Consider the following 17,627-nt stretch of genomic DNA (forward strand, 5'->3'; position numbering starts at 1 on the left):
TTAGGCATAGTTGGGCTTAGCATAGTCTTGAACCATGAAACAGAAAACCCCTGTGTGCCCTTCCCAGCCGAAGCCTATCTCTGTGCCCTCCTCTCCTTGGTACACCATTTATGAATGGGACATTCACATCTGCCATACTGACCATTGAAAGTCTTTGTTGTTTGTTCAGGAGCTGGGATTGTTGTACTTTGAAGTAAGGGAATTGTCCTTGTTTGTAATAATCATAATGATAACTAGCTCATATGATACTTTAAGGTTCACAAAGTACTATTTATGCATGATCTCATTTGGTCCTCACAACAACTCTGTGAAGTAGGTGATATTCTTATCCCCATTTCACAGATGAGAAAATTGAGGCATTGAAGAGATAAAGTGACTTGCCCAGTGTCTCACAGCTAGTAAGTGGCTGAGGGAGGATTTGAACTCAGGATTCCTGATTCCAAGTGTGGCACTCCATGTGCTACACCATCTGATTGCCACCAGTGTAAAGGCCTGGCCCACCTGTTTATAGAGTCTGCACAGGTGACCAGGAGAGAACTTCCTAGTGCTCACCTCCGAGGTCCATGGGGAAATCACACATGCAGTTTAGCTATGCCTGTGAATCCCTTTGCAGAATAATGTTTTTAAAAGCCTAAAATAAAATCCATAGCATCAGAGGGGAAACCAAGTATATTAACATACAGTTACCAAAATGTACATTCCTAAAGTTCACAAACCCCAACTGAAGAACTAATGTGTTGTTGGCAGGTTTGAGCAGATGGGCAGATCAGAAGAGTGTCACAGATATAGACATAGATATAGGTACCTATCATGGGGCACACTGAAGGATGGCTTTTGTCATCCTTGTTATGCTGAATTAATAAATCTCTGCCACAGCCATGAGAACTGGCTTTGAGGAAGCATTGGGGTGACAGAGGCCAAGGCAGTCATTCTCAAAAGAGCCGGGCAGTTCATAACTCTCTCTTCCTGCAAATTGGAAGATTGCCTGCCATACAGCTTATTTTCTGTCACATGTGAAAGGCAGCCGTAATAGCTGCCTTCCTACAAATAGGAAGCATAAAAACAAGTCTGTGTCCTTGGCTAACTACAGATTGAGCCTTTCCCCTTTTTTGTGTAATCTCATCAAGCACATTTTTTCAAAGTCCATGAATCTTGAGAATCTGGGAAAGGCTGTTTGAGCTGTCCATTTCTCTGTACAATGTGTCTCCAGCAGTCCTTTGGTATCCGCTGAGTCCTGGCAAAGGCACATAGCTCACCGTGACCTACCTAATTGATGGCACTGGAACTGGCAGGTCTGCCCATGTTTGTTTTTCCTCTCTTACATCATAAATTGGCTTGTGTTAAAGTCTTTAATTGAGGTGCCTGTTTGAAAAGAAGAAAAAAAGCCCTTGTTGGGAGCCCAAGGAGAGCAATACAAAATGTAGACATGGGCACCTCTGACAGCTAAGGGTTAGTAAGGTCATTGCATTTTTGGCTAGCTTGGTGTATATATGGCACATTTAAACCTGCCTGAATGTTTATCTTTGCCCTGTCATTTCAGTAGTGGAGGGAATTCCCCAGTTGAGAACAGTCCCTCTTCTGATACAGAGAAGCAGCTGCTTTGTAACTTTCTTAGAGAATCACCTGGGACAGAAGTAGGACTTAAAGTTGATACATGTATGTGCACACACATAAGTGTGTGTGCATAACCACACACATGTGTGTACACGCATGTGCCCACATGTGTGTATGTGTTGTTTACCTGCATATACATGCGTGTGTGTGTGTGTACACATACACACATATATCCTTTCTTTCCTCACAGTGGTCAGGTGGAAATTAAACTCAGATAAATGGCTGGCTAGACTAAACTAAGGCACGTCCCCTGGAACTCAGGGGTTGGTTGAATGTGGCCACTTTCAATAGTGATGTAAAACTTTTGTCTCCAACAAATAACTTTTAATGTGTTTGATATTGTAGTTCTATGAAGGCTACGGACAGACAGAATGCTCAGCTGGATGTTCCCTGTCGGTCCCAGGAGACTGGACAGCTGGTATGGTTGTACTTCTTGCCACCTCTCTAATGTGAATTTAGTTGATCAGAGATTTAAGGAGAGCTCCCCTGATTTCTGTGCAAATTGAGTCTTCAGATCAAATAGTGTGGAGCCAACTGACTTGTAAAGTGACTCCTGTGCCATGTGAAGTGATCTGTGCCAGTCTGGCTTCATGTCTCTTCTCTTCTCCTGACACTTGTGCCTTGAAGAAGGGGATGGATCACCTCCCATCATCCCTATGGAGCTCCCTGAGTTATGCATGCATAGGAAATCAAAGGAGCTTTGAGGGGTTGGCAAGTAGGGAATTTCCCAGGGTGAAAGTCTCATTTATCAGACCCCAACTCCTCTTGGACTTAGTAGATCAAAGTCCTATTGGGTTGCCTAAGGCTGAAAAGTTAAGTATTTTGCTCTGGGTGGCACAGTTAATCAAGTATCTGGGACTCAAAACTTTGGAGTCTTGGGGCGGCCAGGTGGCTCAGCGAATAAGAGCACCGGCCCCAGAGTCAGGATGATCTGGGATCGAATCCGGGCTCAGATACTTAGCACCACACCCAGAAATAACTGGCCATGTAACCTTGAGCAAGTTACTTAACCCCGATTGCTTTAAAAAAAAACAAAACTTTGGAGTCTTCCTGACTCTCCTACAACAGCCCACCTCTCACATATGCAGCTGTATCTGTGTTTGCACACAGACCTGCATGTGTATGCACAGAACCCACAAATGTACCGTGTTACATACTAATACATACCTCCATTATCCGCATAGAGTCTATGTATGTACATCTGGTGTTTATGTGTACACATATGTCTATGTGCCTAGGGAATGTGGAATAAAGATGTGGAATACTGTTGAATAAAAAAATATCCATCATCTTATTGACCCTCAAAGATCACTAAATCAATGATCTAATGAGTCCTTTAAAATGATAAAAACACATGTACCTAGGATTTTTTAATGTGGCATCAAGCTGGGCTTTTGGTCAAGTTATGGGGCTTTCGCAAAACATTCTGAATGTGCAGCCCAGGAAGCTTCGTAAAGGGTCTTCTGGTCCCTCCACCTGTTGACTGAAACTCATTTTTGTGTAGGGGGAGAAGTGGTGTGTGTGTGTGTGTGTGTGTGTGTGTGTGTGAGCTAGAAGAACAGTGCGTAGCTCCAACCTCCACATTTTACAAATGAGGAACCGAGCGAGGCCAGAGGTTAGTTGACTAGTCTTCCTGACTTTGAGTTCAACAAATTCTCCATTACACTACAACAGAATACATACATACACACATACAAAAAATTCATGCATGTGCATATGTATGTTTGGGTGTATATGTGTGTTATCTATAAATTTTATTTATATACATCCTCACACATGCATATGTGTGTGTGTATAATATCCTAAATTATAGGCTTTAAGAGCAGGGACTATATCTTTTAAGTTTTTCTCTCTCCCTCAGTGCTTGGAATAATGAATTATACTTTTTTCAGCCCAGACTTTTGACCTAATTGTATAAGGAAACTCCCTGATATGGAAACTCCTTCTATTGATACTGATCAGCAACTAATTTATAATTTATAGCCTTAGAGAGTTACCTGGAAAAACAGATGTTCAGTGACTTGCCTGTGGTCATACATGGCATATGGCTGATCTGGGGTCCATGAACTTTATAAATGTATTCTATTTTATGTATAATTTTAAATGTGTGTGTCTGTATATAAAACTTTCAGTACAGTTAATGTCCTTTGTAATTTTGTGGGTTTTTTCTTTATACACTTAAAAACATTCCTCTGAGAAGAGGTCCATAGATTTCACCAGACTGCCAGAGGGGTCTGTGACTCAAGAAAAAAGAAAGAACCGCAGATGTAACCACCACATCCCCTCCTAGCTTTGTTAACTACCATAGTGCACCCTTAATAAATGTCTTGGGCAGCTAGGCGGGGAAGTGAGTTAGTGCTGGGCCTGGAGTCAGGAAGATTTGTCTTTGTGAGTTCATATCCAGCCTCAGACGCTTACTGACTGGGTGACCCTGGACAAGTCACTTAACCCGGTGTGCCTCAGTTTCCTCATCTGTTAAGCTGGAGAAGGAAATGGTAAACCACTGTAGTATCTTTGCCAAGAAAACCCCAAATGGGGTCACTAAGTGTTAGCCACAACTGAAACAAGCTGAACACAACAACAAGGGCACTGGATGCACGCTGCTGAATACAGGTTCTGGAGCCAGGCGCCAGGGGGCGGCGACCAGCCCCAGATGAGTGATCGTTCTCTTTCATTGATGCGCAGGCCACGTTGGTGCTCCAATGCCTTGCAATCTTATAAAGCTTGTCGATGTAGAGGAAATGAATTACTTGGCCGCCAAGGGAGAAGGGGAGGTGAGTAAATTTGGCCGACTGTTGCAGTTTCACCCTGTCTCTTTTTGTCAGGCCTGACTTTCCAGAGAAGGCAGCTGCATGCTGGAACTGTTAGGCTGAATCTAATTGGTGATTCTAGAGCGAAACATTTACTATTGTTTAAGATGCCTTTGTTTTTAAATTAGTGCTTGGGAGAGACCCTGTAGGCCTGGAGGCTGCAGAAAAAGAGATGGACCGAGAAGTCTCCTGGGGCCTTTGTCCTTGGAGCTTAGGTCCTAACTGCCCTAGGTACCAATTAATGAATCTTTGACAGATTAAATAATGAGATCTTAATGACCTAAAGGGAGTGAGACAGGGAATAAATACTCTTAGCCCTAAGCATTGTGACCAGAGCCTACCCAACAGTCCATCTATCACTGCTTCAAGGCAGTGCTTAAAGGGAAGATGAGATGTTGGAGGTGGACCCCACCATCCTAGGTTGGGCCCATCTCCTTGTAAAGTATTTCTCCAGCTTTGGAGGACAGAGCAGAGTAAAAATTTCCACTCTTTAACAGAGTAAAAATTTCCAGCTACTGGGAGAAAACCCCTTTTTTTTCTTTTTCAGAAAAGCCTTATTAAATCTCATGAGTCGAACTTTTCTCTCTGCTTTAGCAGTTCAGTTTATGGCATTAATGGTATGAAAATCCCCCTTTTCTCAGATATGTGTGAAAGGGCCAAATGTATTTAAGGGCTATTTGAAGGAACCAGCCAAGACAGCAGAAGCCCTAGATAAAGATGGCTGGCTACACACGGGAGATGTTGGAAAATGGTTACCAGTAAGTAAATCTCTCTGCTTTTCTCTAATATTTTACTCTAAAACAGGTGGGGTGGGGCAGCATTTGCCGGGTTATCCTCCTTCCTCTCGCAGTCCTCACCCATTCCTGCCCTCATGGAACCCTCCCTTCTAACAGTCAAACAAAGACAGCCAATGCATCTGAGAGTGTAGGTCGGCCTCTGCCCCCCCCCCCCCAGTCTCCCCTTCTCCTGGACCAAGACTGCTTATCACAATTACCTACCTGACTTCCTTTTAGGGCTCTCTTCACTTACATTTTGAAATCATTTTCTGGCTCTTGTTTTTCTTAGCACAAGTTCACACGAATCTTCCCATGTTTCTCTGAATTCTTCCCAGTGATCGTTTCTTACATTACATTACTTAATATTCCATTCCATCCTATACCACAGTAGGGTTAGTCATTTCCTGATTGAAGGGCATTCAGTTTGTTCCCAGGCATTTGCTACTACGGAAAGCCTGGTATGAATATGTTGGCATAGACGGCATCTTCATTCTGTCATGACCTCCTTGGGGTATGTGCCCGGGAATAATAAAAAGAGTGATGACAATGACGATTGCTAACATTTATATGTTCTGGGCATGGTGCTAAGCACTCTCACAAATGTTATCTCATTTACTCCTCACCACAACCCTAAGAGGTAGGTGGTATTTTTACCCTTGTTTTACAGATAAGGAAACTGAGACAAACAGTAGTAAGGTTACTGGGCCAAAGAATATTAAAGCCTGAATCACTTTTTTCTTCCAAAATTCCAAATTATGATCCAGAATGATGGGACCAATCCACAATTCCAGCTCCAGTTCTTCAACACACCATTGTTTCCCCACAGCCCACCTAATGGTGATTATTTATGCTTTTTGATGTCTTTGTTGATTTGCTAATTAAGTTTGAGGTAAAACTAAAGGGTTTTCATTTGCATTCCTCTTATTGGTGATTTTTTTTGATGGTTACTGATAGTTTGCAATTCTTTTGAAAAGTATTCATCTCCTTTGATCATTTTTTCTATTAGGGAATAACTCATTCCATGTTATTAATAAGTCATTCTGTGTGTGTGTATGTGATCTTAATATTTCTTTGGGAAAAGAGTTTGGGCAAATAATTTCATTTTTGTTGGAAACTCTTAGTCAATAAATTACTTCCATCAATGCAGATCACTAAGTGTTCTGTATCTTATAGTCTCGGGGGCTTTCTTGGGGACAGTGAGATTTACCCTAAGTCACGCAGTGTCAAGGGCAGGACTTGACACTAGCTCTTTCTGACTCTAAGGACCTTTCACTTACTATGCCACACAGCTTCTCACATCTTTGTATTAACAGAGGTGAAATGTATTTTTATAGAAAGCTTGTTGAACAGCTCTATCAACGATCCTACCATCCTTCTTATTGACAGCTGGGATTGTCATAAGGTGAAGGGATCCAGGGGAAGAAATGTTTTCTCAGAATGGCTGGGGGTTTGGGCAGCAAGGTAGAAAAGGTGCTTCACACAGCAGGCTAGTTGACTCTTTCCTTACTTATCTAAGAAGTATTGGGTATAAACTACATTCTAGAAGACTGATGATGATGAAGCCACCCATCTATTGACAGAGAAGTAAGTTAAGATGTGGAATGAAAAGTATGTGTTTGAGGGGCGGCTAGGTGGTGCAGTGAGTAAGAGCGCCAGCCCAGGAGCCGGGAGACCTGAGATCGGTTCCAGCCTCAGATACTTAACACCCACACAAAATAACTGGCTGTGTAACCTTGAGCAAGTTACTTAACCCCAATTGCTTAAAAAAAAAAAGAAAAGTATGTTTTTGAATGCAGTCAATGTAGGAATTTGTTTTGCTTGTCTATTCAAATGTGTTACAAGTGATTTGTTAGTAATTATTTCTAATGGGAATGGGGGCTGTGGGTAGGGATAATATAGAAAAAGAAAGGGAAAGAAAAAAGGGTCATTGAAGCAGCTTTTTTTTTTTAATGCAGAGAAAAAATGAAGAAAGTCCAGAAAGAAGCACAAACTAGATAGTGTTGAGTGACAGACTTTCTAACTGAACTTATTTATACTTAGAGAATAATAATGACTTTCTGTAAAAGTTACTAACAGGAATTTGCAGCATACTGTGATGGATTAAATCATGGGTTCTGGTCCAGGCTCCACCCCCTAGTATAGCTATGAGATCATGGACAAGTCAGCATCTGTAGATCTCCTTTTCCTCATCTGTACTATAAGGTAGGGCAAGTAGGGTTGGAGAGAAGGGAAGCTAGCACCTAGCCAAGGGTGGGGAACCTGCGGCCTCGAGGCCACATGGAGTCCTTTAGGTCCTTTGGCCCTTTGACCAAATTCACCCCTGACCTAGACTGAAATGAAACTCCGCCCATGGGCCACATAGCACTTCTAAATGTAGCCTGAACTGGATGTAATTGAGAAATATTTAACAAAACAAATAAAAATACAATAAAATATAGATAGTTTATGGCTTTATAAGTCAGTGTGTGGTCCATACAGATCCTTATATATAGTTTAGTGGTTTCTGTTTGAGTTTGGCACCTGTGGTAATAGAAGACAATAGGCTCGTCCTGGAGTCAGGTAGACATGGGTTCAAATGCCACTTGACTCTAGGTAGCTATGCATGGATGAGTTTGTCAACCTCTCTGGTCTCAGTTTCCTCATCTGCAAAATGGATTGTTCTAGAATGTTTCTAAGTTCCTTTGTAGTTCTAGAACTGTGATTCTTAGTTTTTCCAATTCTAAGATTATGTAAATTTGTGTTTGGGAATTTAAGAGAGAGTAGCTTCAGAGATTTAATCTTGTGGTTGAGGTCAGGCAGCCCCTTTATGGCAAGAATACTCAGAGCACTTGATATCTGACCCTGAAACCTTCTGTGCACATCTTGTTTGGATACGGAGGTCAGGACTCCTCTTTCCTTCAGGCCTGGGAATTGGATGGGCCAGTACAGACTTGGTGGATGTACCCAAGGGGTACTTGAGGGGACAATACTTGTTTCTTTTCCACCAGGAATACACTAGAGAATGGTAATGGTGCTGTTTTAATTAAGTATAAATTGTGATGAGGTCTGGTGGTTTCCATGTCAGAGCTGTTTCTTTTGTGGGTACAAATGCTCCCTTTTTTCTTCTCTCCTATCCAGAATGGTACTTTGAAGATCATTGACAGGAAAAAACATATATTCAAACTGGCACAAGGGGAATACATAGCACCTGAAAAAATTGAAAACATCTACCAGCGCAGTGTACCTGTTGCTCAGGTGTTTGTACATGGGGAAAGCTTACAGGTGTGTTCTCTGAGTCGCTGTCTTTGTGTTTTAATGCTCACAGGCATGAAGCAGGGGGAGCAGAGTGATCATTGAGGCTCTTCTGTACCTCAGTTATGGTTACTTGAGGGGATTACATATTAAGCCCAAGAATCTAGAATGCACAGCACCAGCCTCCCAAGTGATTAATGGACAGGTGTAACAAAGCCTCCTGGAAGGCTTTCCACTAAAGCCTTCATTAAGCAGAGGGATTGAGAGGGGATGGTTCACTGGGTCAGAGATTTTTGTGAGAACTAGGATGGGTTTGAGCATTGTTCCCTGTGATCATTGCCCACTGTGGCTTTGAGCCTTCATTCACCATTAATACACATGATTAAAGCAGTGTTTTCTCAGCAAAAATCTTGTCATACAGAAATAAAAATGGGGATTCCTTTAGATTCCATTAAATTGAGGTTTTAGTCGTGTTCTGTTAGCATATATGGTTCAGGATTCCCCCATCATGGATGCCCAGGGACTCCTGGACAAGGTATGATTGTAATTGACCTGTGTTATGTGTGTGTTAAAGGCATTCCTCATAGCTATAGTGGTGCCAGATATTGAGACACTGTCTTCCTGGGCCAAAAAGAAGGGCTTCAGTGGATCCTACGCAGACTTGTGCAAAAATAAGGTAAGCATATGATAATAATAATAGCTAACACATGTAGCATTCGCTGTATGCCAGCACTGTGCTAAGCACTCTACAAATATTATCTCCTTTGACACTTCCCACAGCCCTGGGAAGTAGGCACTGTTATCATCCCTATTTCACAGTTGAGACTGAGGCAAGCAGAAGCTAAGTGACTTGCCCAGGGTCACGCAGCTAGGACCGGTGCTCTGTCCTCTCCACCACCTGGCTGCCAATGGGCCAGCAGTGCCAGGTTCATGCCTGCCCCAGCCTGCCTCCCCCAGTTTGTTGTAGATATTGTTGCTTTAAAAATGCAGTTTTTATATTTCCTTCCTCCTTTGCTGGGGTGGGGCTCCTCACATGTGGAACACTACATATAACATCAGATTTGTTAATGTGCCAATTGGTTTTATTGACCTATTTCTCTCTTCCTCTTTTTAAAACAAATTTTGTTTAGGTAGGGATTTTTCATATATATCATATATGTGTACATATATACAGTACTATATATCTACATACATATAAACTATATAGATATATATGTCATAAGGGATTGCTTTCTGGGAGAGGGAAGGGAAAGAAGGAAGGAAACAATTGTTTATTTAACACTTACTATGTGCCAGGCATTGTGTACTTTACAGATATTTTCTCATTTGATCCTCAGCCCTTCCAGGTAAATGCATTTTACCTGGTTGAGGAAATTGAGATTAGGTGACTTGCCCAAGGTCACACAGTTAAGTGTATGAGGCTGGATTTGAACTCAGGTCTTCCTGACTCCAGGCCCAGCGCTCTGTCCACTATGCCAGCTAACTGACTAGAAAAATGGGGAAATCCAGGGCAAGGTAAAAAGGAGTGATATCAACAAAAACGTTCTTAACGCAGACTTTATTTTGTTGCCTTAATAGGATGTTAAAAAAGCAATACTGGAAGATATGGTGAGACTTGGGAAGGAGGCTGGTCTGAAGCCTTTTGAGCAGGTGAGCCTCAAATAAATGCTTGTGACTGCACAGCCAGTTTCTTGCCTTTGGAGCTCTTGCACCAAATGTTATTACCTAAAATTGGATTTTGTAATGAAGACTTTATTGAATTAAATTAATAGCAAGTGGCTGAACTGATTACCTTGTAACATTGCAGAAACTCTTGGGACCGACCTCCCAAAAGATTAGTTGCTACCTTCCATCTAAGACAGAAATTCTTAACCTTTTTTGTGTCCCAGACCCCTTTAGTGGTCTGGTAAAGCCTGTGGACCCCTTCTCAGACTCAGGTTTTCAAATGCATAGAATAAAATACACAGGATTATGGAAGGAAACCAGTTGTCCCAAAAGTCTTGGTGTGATTTAAAGCTCTTTAATAAAGGGTCCATAATTTGATAGCTTTAAACTGTATTAAGACCCTGTATTGAAGTATAGTTATTAGAATATTGAAAATGCAAGCTAATGGATCTCAGGTGAAGAATCCCTGGTCTAAGAGACCCAAGCAGAGCACTCCCTGAAGGGAGAACAGTGGACTACCCACATGCCCTGAGAGCCACTTCATTCACCGTTAAGTGACTTCTTGTTGCTTGCTCTGCATTGGGCAAGTGGCTTTCACTACTCCCTCATTGTTTTTATTATTTCTAATTTCCAGGTCAAAGGCATTGCTCTCCACTTGGAATTATTTAGTGTGGAAAACGGCCTTCTGACTCCGACACTGAAGACAAAGAGACCAGAGCTCCGGAAATATTTCAGGTCACAGATTGATGAACTCTATTCTACCATTAAGATTTAATCTTGAGAAAGATAGCTGGGAAAAAACAAAACCGCACACCTCCAAAAGATCTACTTCTACTGTTGGCCTTCATATTGGTAATTTTGACTACAAGAAACATGGGGAAGGAGGCTTGTTTGGATGGGGTTCTTGCCATAGGAATGTTGAAGGAAAACAGAACACTGCCTTACTGTCACCTTGTGTTGCTGACCATTTTGTGGTGATATACAATTTCCAAAATGAGCCTTAAATTGTAAAGGGCAACTGTATACCTGATAAGTTATTTGGGACTTCCTCAGCCCAAAAGGTGGGGGTTGACTCTTCTCTCCCGATCCTAACCAAGAAACTAGGGCTTCCCTGTTTCTGAGAGGTTGGATGTTTGATATGTTCTCTGCAGTTGTCTACTCCAAAGGGTACACGGTACACTGGAGAAAAAGAATCCTTTTAAAAATGACAGACACACACACAGGAGTGGGATATATCATAATTCATCCAAATATTATTTAAGCCCCCTTTTCTCACCCTTCTTTGAATGAGGGTTGTGAAGCTTTCTCTCCCTTATGCCCTACCCCCAGGGTCACCCCAACCCAGAAAAGAAAGAAATGTCTGAACTTTACTGTTTTAACCTTAAGGTTCACTGTAAATCAGGACAAATACAAGTGAGCAGATTTGGGGTCACATATGAATGTCCTACAGAGTGTGGACTCTAATACAAAGCAGAATGCTACCACTAGAGTGCTTTCCAGATTTCTCTCCTTCCTATGCCTCCCTCCAGTAACAAATCTGCCTTAGACTCGACCACGAAGACGAGAATGTCAAGGATACATATACCATCTAAGCAGGATCCGCCAAGCTCAGCTGTGACGACCTGAAAACCGTACACCTTATCTCTACACTGCACTAGCCACTCTTTCTGTACAATGGTCAACGGGTTTTTAATGTAGTTTTCATATCAGAATATCATGCTGTGATTAATGCTTCTTGTGTTTCCCAGAATAAACTGTCTCGTACCAAACATATCACTTCAAAGGATAGAGGGAGCGGATATGCTTGAATACTTTTTTTGTTGAAGTGGAGAGTAGTAATTGATAGGAATGGGTCCATCTCAGAAGTCTACTCATAATTTCTACAAAATGTATTCAACAAGCCAGGACAAATGCTAACTAATCAGGGGGTGTGTAAATCTGGGGGCAAAAAACCCACAATTTTTCCCAGGAGTAACTCCTGAGAGGCTTTTAGTCTAATTGGGGGAATTGGCAACATTTCAATTATTACAGGTCTTGTCCATATTTGAATGAATTGAGTTGTCATTTAAAATGATTCTGTTTTTTGGATACATGGGGTTATATGTAATATTCAAGCACAACAAGGTTTGCACTAAAGAGATATCATTGTAATAACACTATTTGGTAGCCTAACTTCATAATGTGCGCTCTTAATTGCACAGATTAAGTCGGTAATTTGTCACTTTGGAGTTTTGGATGTTTGCTTTCAGTGTTGGCTATTTCTATGTTTTATAAACCAAAACAGAATTTCCAAAAAAATAACGAAGGAAACCAAAATAAATATTTCTGCATTTCATGTGAGTGAAGCGTTTTTGTTTCTTTTAACGTCACATGTCATAGTTGCTCTGAAGAGGTGAGATGGGGAAGCCTTCCCCCCTCCGCTTCAGTCAGCTATATGCCCACTAGAAATTTTCCATCCTTATTGACTGTTAACCGTTATGACATTTGTAATAACTGACCTTGACATCTGATCAGAATGTCATTGGCAAAGACATATATTGAAAAAAAGAATAGCAAGTGCTGTTCTGAAAAATGCCAAATATTTCATTATAATGGTGTTTTCCCCAAGATGGAGTTTTGTGGCAATCGGTTGCTAGAGCATGTCATTTGATCTCTTGCAGTCTGTCAGAATGGTAACTTGCTTTCTTCTCCCTTCCCTTCCATTACTTCTCATTTTTATGGTTTTGATTATGTTTGTCCACTCCGGGTTCCTCCCCTATAGCCTCTCCTCCTCTTCCTGTTACTCATTCATGGCCTCTTTGAATGTTTATTTTTGTTGGCCAGTGACACTGTCATTAACAATTCCATGGGGGACCCAGCTTCCCTGGGATAGAGTTGTTTTGTTTGTTTGTTTGTTTTTTAACTTCATAAATCACAGCAGAGCTAGGCAGGGACACGTGGTACATCTCAGCAGCCACATTCCCACTGCTGTGCTTCTGGGCAGTTAGTGTAGAGGAAAGAAATACCTTCCCATGAAACCTTTGTTCTTTAGTTTGAATTCTGAGAAAGATCACAGACTGTCCATAGCTTCTGTCTCTGTGTTTTTCCTTCTGTTCTCGAATACCTGGGTACTAAATCATCCTGCGCTCTAACCACGTCTGGGCTCAGATCTCTTCCTTTTCCATTTATATTATTATTTATATGTTAGCCACCATTTATATTCATTTCACTGATTTTGTGTGAATGATTCTTGGTCCCCATGTTGCTGCATAGAACACCAGTTCTTAACTTAGGGTCTGTGAACTTTAAAAAATTTTTTCAATATGTAATAGTTCAGTATGTTTGGTGATCTTTGTCATCATGTTTTATTTTATGCATTTTATAACATTGATATTAAGAGAAAAGGCCTAGGGGCGGCCAGGTGGCTCAGCGAGTAAGAGCTCCAGTGTTGGGACGACCTGGAGATCGAATCTCCGGCTCAGACACTCAGCACCACACCCAGAAATAATAACTGGCTGTGTAACCTTGAGCAAGTTACTTAACCCCGATTGCTTAAAAAAAAAAAGAGAGAAAAGGCCTATATGTTTCATGTGACTGCCAGAGGTCTGCAGCATACAAAAGCTTCAGGAATCCCTCCCGTGAAATGAAAGACATTGTCCACTGTTAAAGAAATTATTGTTCAGTCATTTTAGTTCTTTCTGACTTTCTTGACCCCATTTGGGGTTTTCTTGGCAGTTACTTGGGGGTTTGCCATTTCCTTCTGCAGCTTATTTTGCAGATGAGGAAACTGAGGCAAACAGTGTTAAGTGACCTGCCCAAGATCACACAGCAAGTAAGTGTCTGAGGCCAGATTTGAACTCAGGAAGATGAGTCTTCCTGGCTGTAGGATCTGCACTCTATATCCACTATACAAACTAGCTGCCCTAAAAGAATTGTAGGGCATCAGCAAAACACGTAGATCCATAAGAACACAGATTTAAAGCTGAATTTGGAACTACACCCAGAAAGTTATCAAACCCTGCATGTCCTTATACCACTTCCAGGACTATACTCCCAAAGAAATCAAAGAAAGTAGGAAAAACACGTGTTTTATCATGGTGTTTTTATGGGGGAAAAATTCTGATGAACAAGTTAGCAAAATTCTTTGTCAAAGGTTGTTTGCAGGGAAGATTAGTTAAACTTCCTAATTTGCCTATGACTTTTCTGCCTTTGCATAGTGTATAGCTGGGGTAAATTTTGTGCAACTAGATTTAAACTTGACAGGATCTGACTGTGAACATTATATATTCGAAACTAGTTTGATCACACGTTGGGACGTATGAAAATTAAGACTGATATTCCCTTCTGTTGCTTGCATTTCCTCCCATCTTCCCCAATCTTGGCCTTTCCTCTTAAAAGAAACCTGTATCGGGTGGCTATGGGGCTCCTGCCCTGGAGTCAGGAGGACCCGAGTTCAGTTCTGGTCTCAGACACTTAACACCCACACAAAAAAACTAGCCGTGTAACCTTGGGCAAGTTACTTAATTGCCCTCCTAAAGGCAAAAAAAAAAAAAAAGAAAAAAAAGAAACCTGTATCTTTGGAGAAAAAACACTCCTGTGTCCAAAGGATTCTCTGCAGCTCCATCCAAGCCAAGAAAGCAAAGTGCTGATAATCAAAAAAGCATTTATTTCTATAGAAGATGAAATTGGACAGCTTTGATTACATAAAATTAAAAAAAAAACTTGCACAAACAAAACCTACAAAATAAAAATTAGAAGGGGAATAGTTAACTGGGGGAAAAAAATCTTTGCAGTATATTTCTCTGATACAGGTCTGTTATCCGGGCGATTTAAGGAACTGATTCAAATAGAACAAGATATAATTCAGTAAGAACAAAATCTCTTCGCAAAGACAAAATGGTCAAACATCATATAAATAGGAAATTTTAAAAGAAAGGAATCCAAGCTATCAGAACTCCATGAATATGAAAACGATTCAAATCATAATCAGAGAAATGTCAGTTAAAACAAATCTGAGGTTCTCTCTGATGCCCATTGGATTGGCAAAGATAACTAAAAGAGAAAATGGCAGTTATGGAAAGGCTATGGGGAATCACAAACAATGATAATATGCTGCTGGTGGAATTGTGAATTGGTTCAGCCATTCTACAAGGCAATTTGGAACTATGCCCCAAAAGTCACTAGACTTTGCATTCTCTCTGATCCAAAAATACCTTTCCTATGCCTATACCCTAAAGAGATCAAAGAAAAGAAAACTACCCATATGTACAAGAACACTTATAGCAGACCTTTTTATTGTGTTGCAAAGAATTAGAAATAAAGAGACACTTATCAATTGGCAGATGGCTGAATAAGTTGTGGTATGTGAATGAAATGGAATATTAGTGCAGAAATGCCAAAATGGGTGATTTTCAAATAAACTTAGGAAGACTTGTGTAAACTGACACAGGGTGTAGTGAAAAGAATCAGGAGAACAATTTATAAAATAGCAACATTGTAAAGAAAAAAAACCCAATTTTGAAAGTCTTAAGAATTGTGTTCAAGGGGCGGCTAGGTGGCGCAGTGAGTAGAGGGCTGGCCCTGGAGTCAGGAGGATCTGAGTTTGGATCTGGCCTCAGATACTTAACACACACACACACACACACACACAAAACTAGCTATGTGACCTTGGGCAGGTTACTTAACCCCAATTGCCCTCCAAAAAAGAAAAAAAAAGCAAAAAAAAGAATTGTGTTCAATATACCAGAGAAACAATGATGAAGCATGTTACATATGTCACCGTAAGGTGATAGAAACCTTTCTTAGACACAGACAACATGGGAATTTATTTTGCTTGCAAAAGCTTATTGGCTCGGGGCGGCTAGGTGGTGCAGTGAATAGAGCACTGGTCCTGGAGTCAGGAGGACCTGAATTCAAATCTGACCTCAGACATTTCACACTAGCCGTGTGACCTTGGGCAAGTCACTCAACCCCAATTGCCCTGCCTCCCCTCTTCAAGAAGAAAAAAAAAACCCAAAACAAAACAAAAAAAGCTTATTGTCTGCAAGAGTTTTGCTTTCCTTTCTCTTTTTCAACAGGGTTGGAGGGGTTGGCAGGGTGAGAAAGGCTGGCAATAGGGCTCCTCCAAAAAAACAAAAAAAAGAAAAGATATTTTTTAATGCAGAGAAGAAAACAGAGTAAGGCCAGAAAGAAATAGATGAACAAGAAAGCTTAGAAAATTTCATGTTTAATTTACCACGTACTTTTTAAAATTTTTATTTATTTATTTACTATTTTATGTTCCTTGGTTACATGTAAAAAGAATTTTCAGAGCAGCTAGGTGGCATAGTGAGTAGAGTCCTGGAGTCAGGAGAACCCGAGTTCAAATCAGACCTGGCACACTTAACACTAGCTGTGTGACCTTGGGCAAATCACTTAACCCCAATTGCCCTGCCTTCCCCTTCCAAAAAGACCAAAAAATAATAAAACATTCGTTTTTAAAATTTTTAGTTCCACATTCTCTCCCTCCTTTCCCACCCCCACATTGAGAAGGCAAACAGTTTTATATAGGTTATACATGAGTAGTCATGTAAAACATATGTCCATATAAGTCATGTTGTAAAAGAAAAAACAGACCAAAAACAAAATCCAAGAAAAATAAAGTTTAAAAAGTATGCTTTGATTTGTATCCAAACTCCCATCAGTTCTTTCTTTGGAGGTGGATATCATTTTTTATCACAAGGTCTTCAAAATTGCTTTGGATCACTGTGTTGCTGAGAATACCATGTTTCCCCAATAATAAGACACTGTCTTATTAATTTTTTTGGAAAGAAAAACACCAGAGGGCTTATTTTCAGGGGAGGGCTTATGTTGTCCTGCCTCAGCTCTCCTCTGCAGCACTGCTCTCAATGGCGCCAGCAAGCAAATCACTGGGGAAGAACAGGATGCCACGCTCACTGCTGCAGCTCTGATTGGATGCAGCTCGGAGAGCGGCGTGCGTTTCACGGAGGGTACCGTAATGTAGCGTGTAGTGCAGGGGATCTTCACTACAGTAGCAATCTCAATAGGGCTTATTTTCGGGGGAGGGCTTATTTTAGAGGAATCTTACACAGTAAGGGGAGGGCTTATTTTCAGGATAGGTCATTATCGGGGAAACACGGTAGCTAAATCATTCACAGTTGATCATCTTACAATATTGTTACTATGTATAAAGTTCTCCTGATTCTACTCATTCCACTTTGCATCAGTTCATGTAAGCCTTTCCAGGTTTTTCTGAGAGTATCTTCCTCATTATTTCTTTTTTTTTTTTTTTTGGAGCGGGGAAGGCAGGGCTTTGCCTTCCTAAGTGACTTGCCTAAGGTCACACAACTAGTGTGTCAAGTGTCTGAGGCTGGATTTGAACTCAGATCATCCTGACTCCAAAGCGGGTGCGCTCTATTCACTGCCCCACCTAGCTGCCCCTGCTCATCATTTCTTACAGCACAATAGTATTCCATCACAATCATATATCACAACTTGTTTAGTCATTCCCCAATTGGAATTTATCATATACTTTAAAGGAAAAGCAAGTTAC

At 41.0% G+C, this 17,627-nt stretch overlaps 1 protein-coding gene across 4 annotated transcripts in view; it reads left to right on the top strand.

Moving 5' to 3' along the window:
• ACSL1 (acyl-CoA synthetase long chain family member 1) overlaps positions 1-12,431 on the top strand; it is an 82,602-nt gene extending 70,171 nt beyond the window's left edge. For all 4 annotated transcript variants that reach the window (XM_069096011.1, XM_069096007.1, XM_069095999.1 and 1 more), the window contains 7 exons: positions 1,960-2,032; positions 4,300-4,388; positions 5,066-5,182; positions 8,318-8,461; positions 9,006-9,107; positions 10,010-10,081; positions 10,731-12,431. In XM_069096011.1, coding sequence (XP_068952112.1) covers positions 1,960-2,032; positions 4,300-4,388; positions 5,066-5,182; positions 8,318-8,461; positions 9,006-9,107; positions 10,010-10,081; positions 10,731-10,871 — 738 coding nt within the window. In that variant the 3' untranslated portion in view covers positions 10,872-12,431. The remainder of the gene's footprint in view (positions 1-1,959; positions 2,033-4,299; positions 4,389-5,065; positions 5,183-8,317; positions 8,462-9,005; positions 9,108-10,009; positions 10,082-10,730) is intronic.
• The last annotated feature ends 5,196 nt before the right edge of the window (positions 12,432-17,627 follow it).

This window comes from Petaurus breviceps, unplaced genomic scaffold (genome assembly GCF_028583685.1).
Source record: "Petaurus breviceps papuanus isolate PSGF00001 unplaced genomic scaffold, PetGlider_PUasm1.0 126, whole genome shotgun sequence".
In the NCBI taxonomy this organism is placed as follows: Eukaryota; Metazoa; Chordata; class Mammalia; order Diprotodontia; family Petauridae; genus Petaurus; species Petaurus breviceps.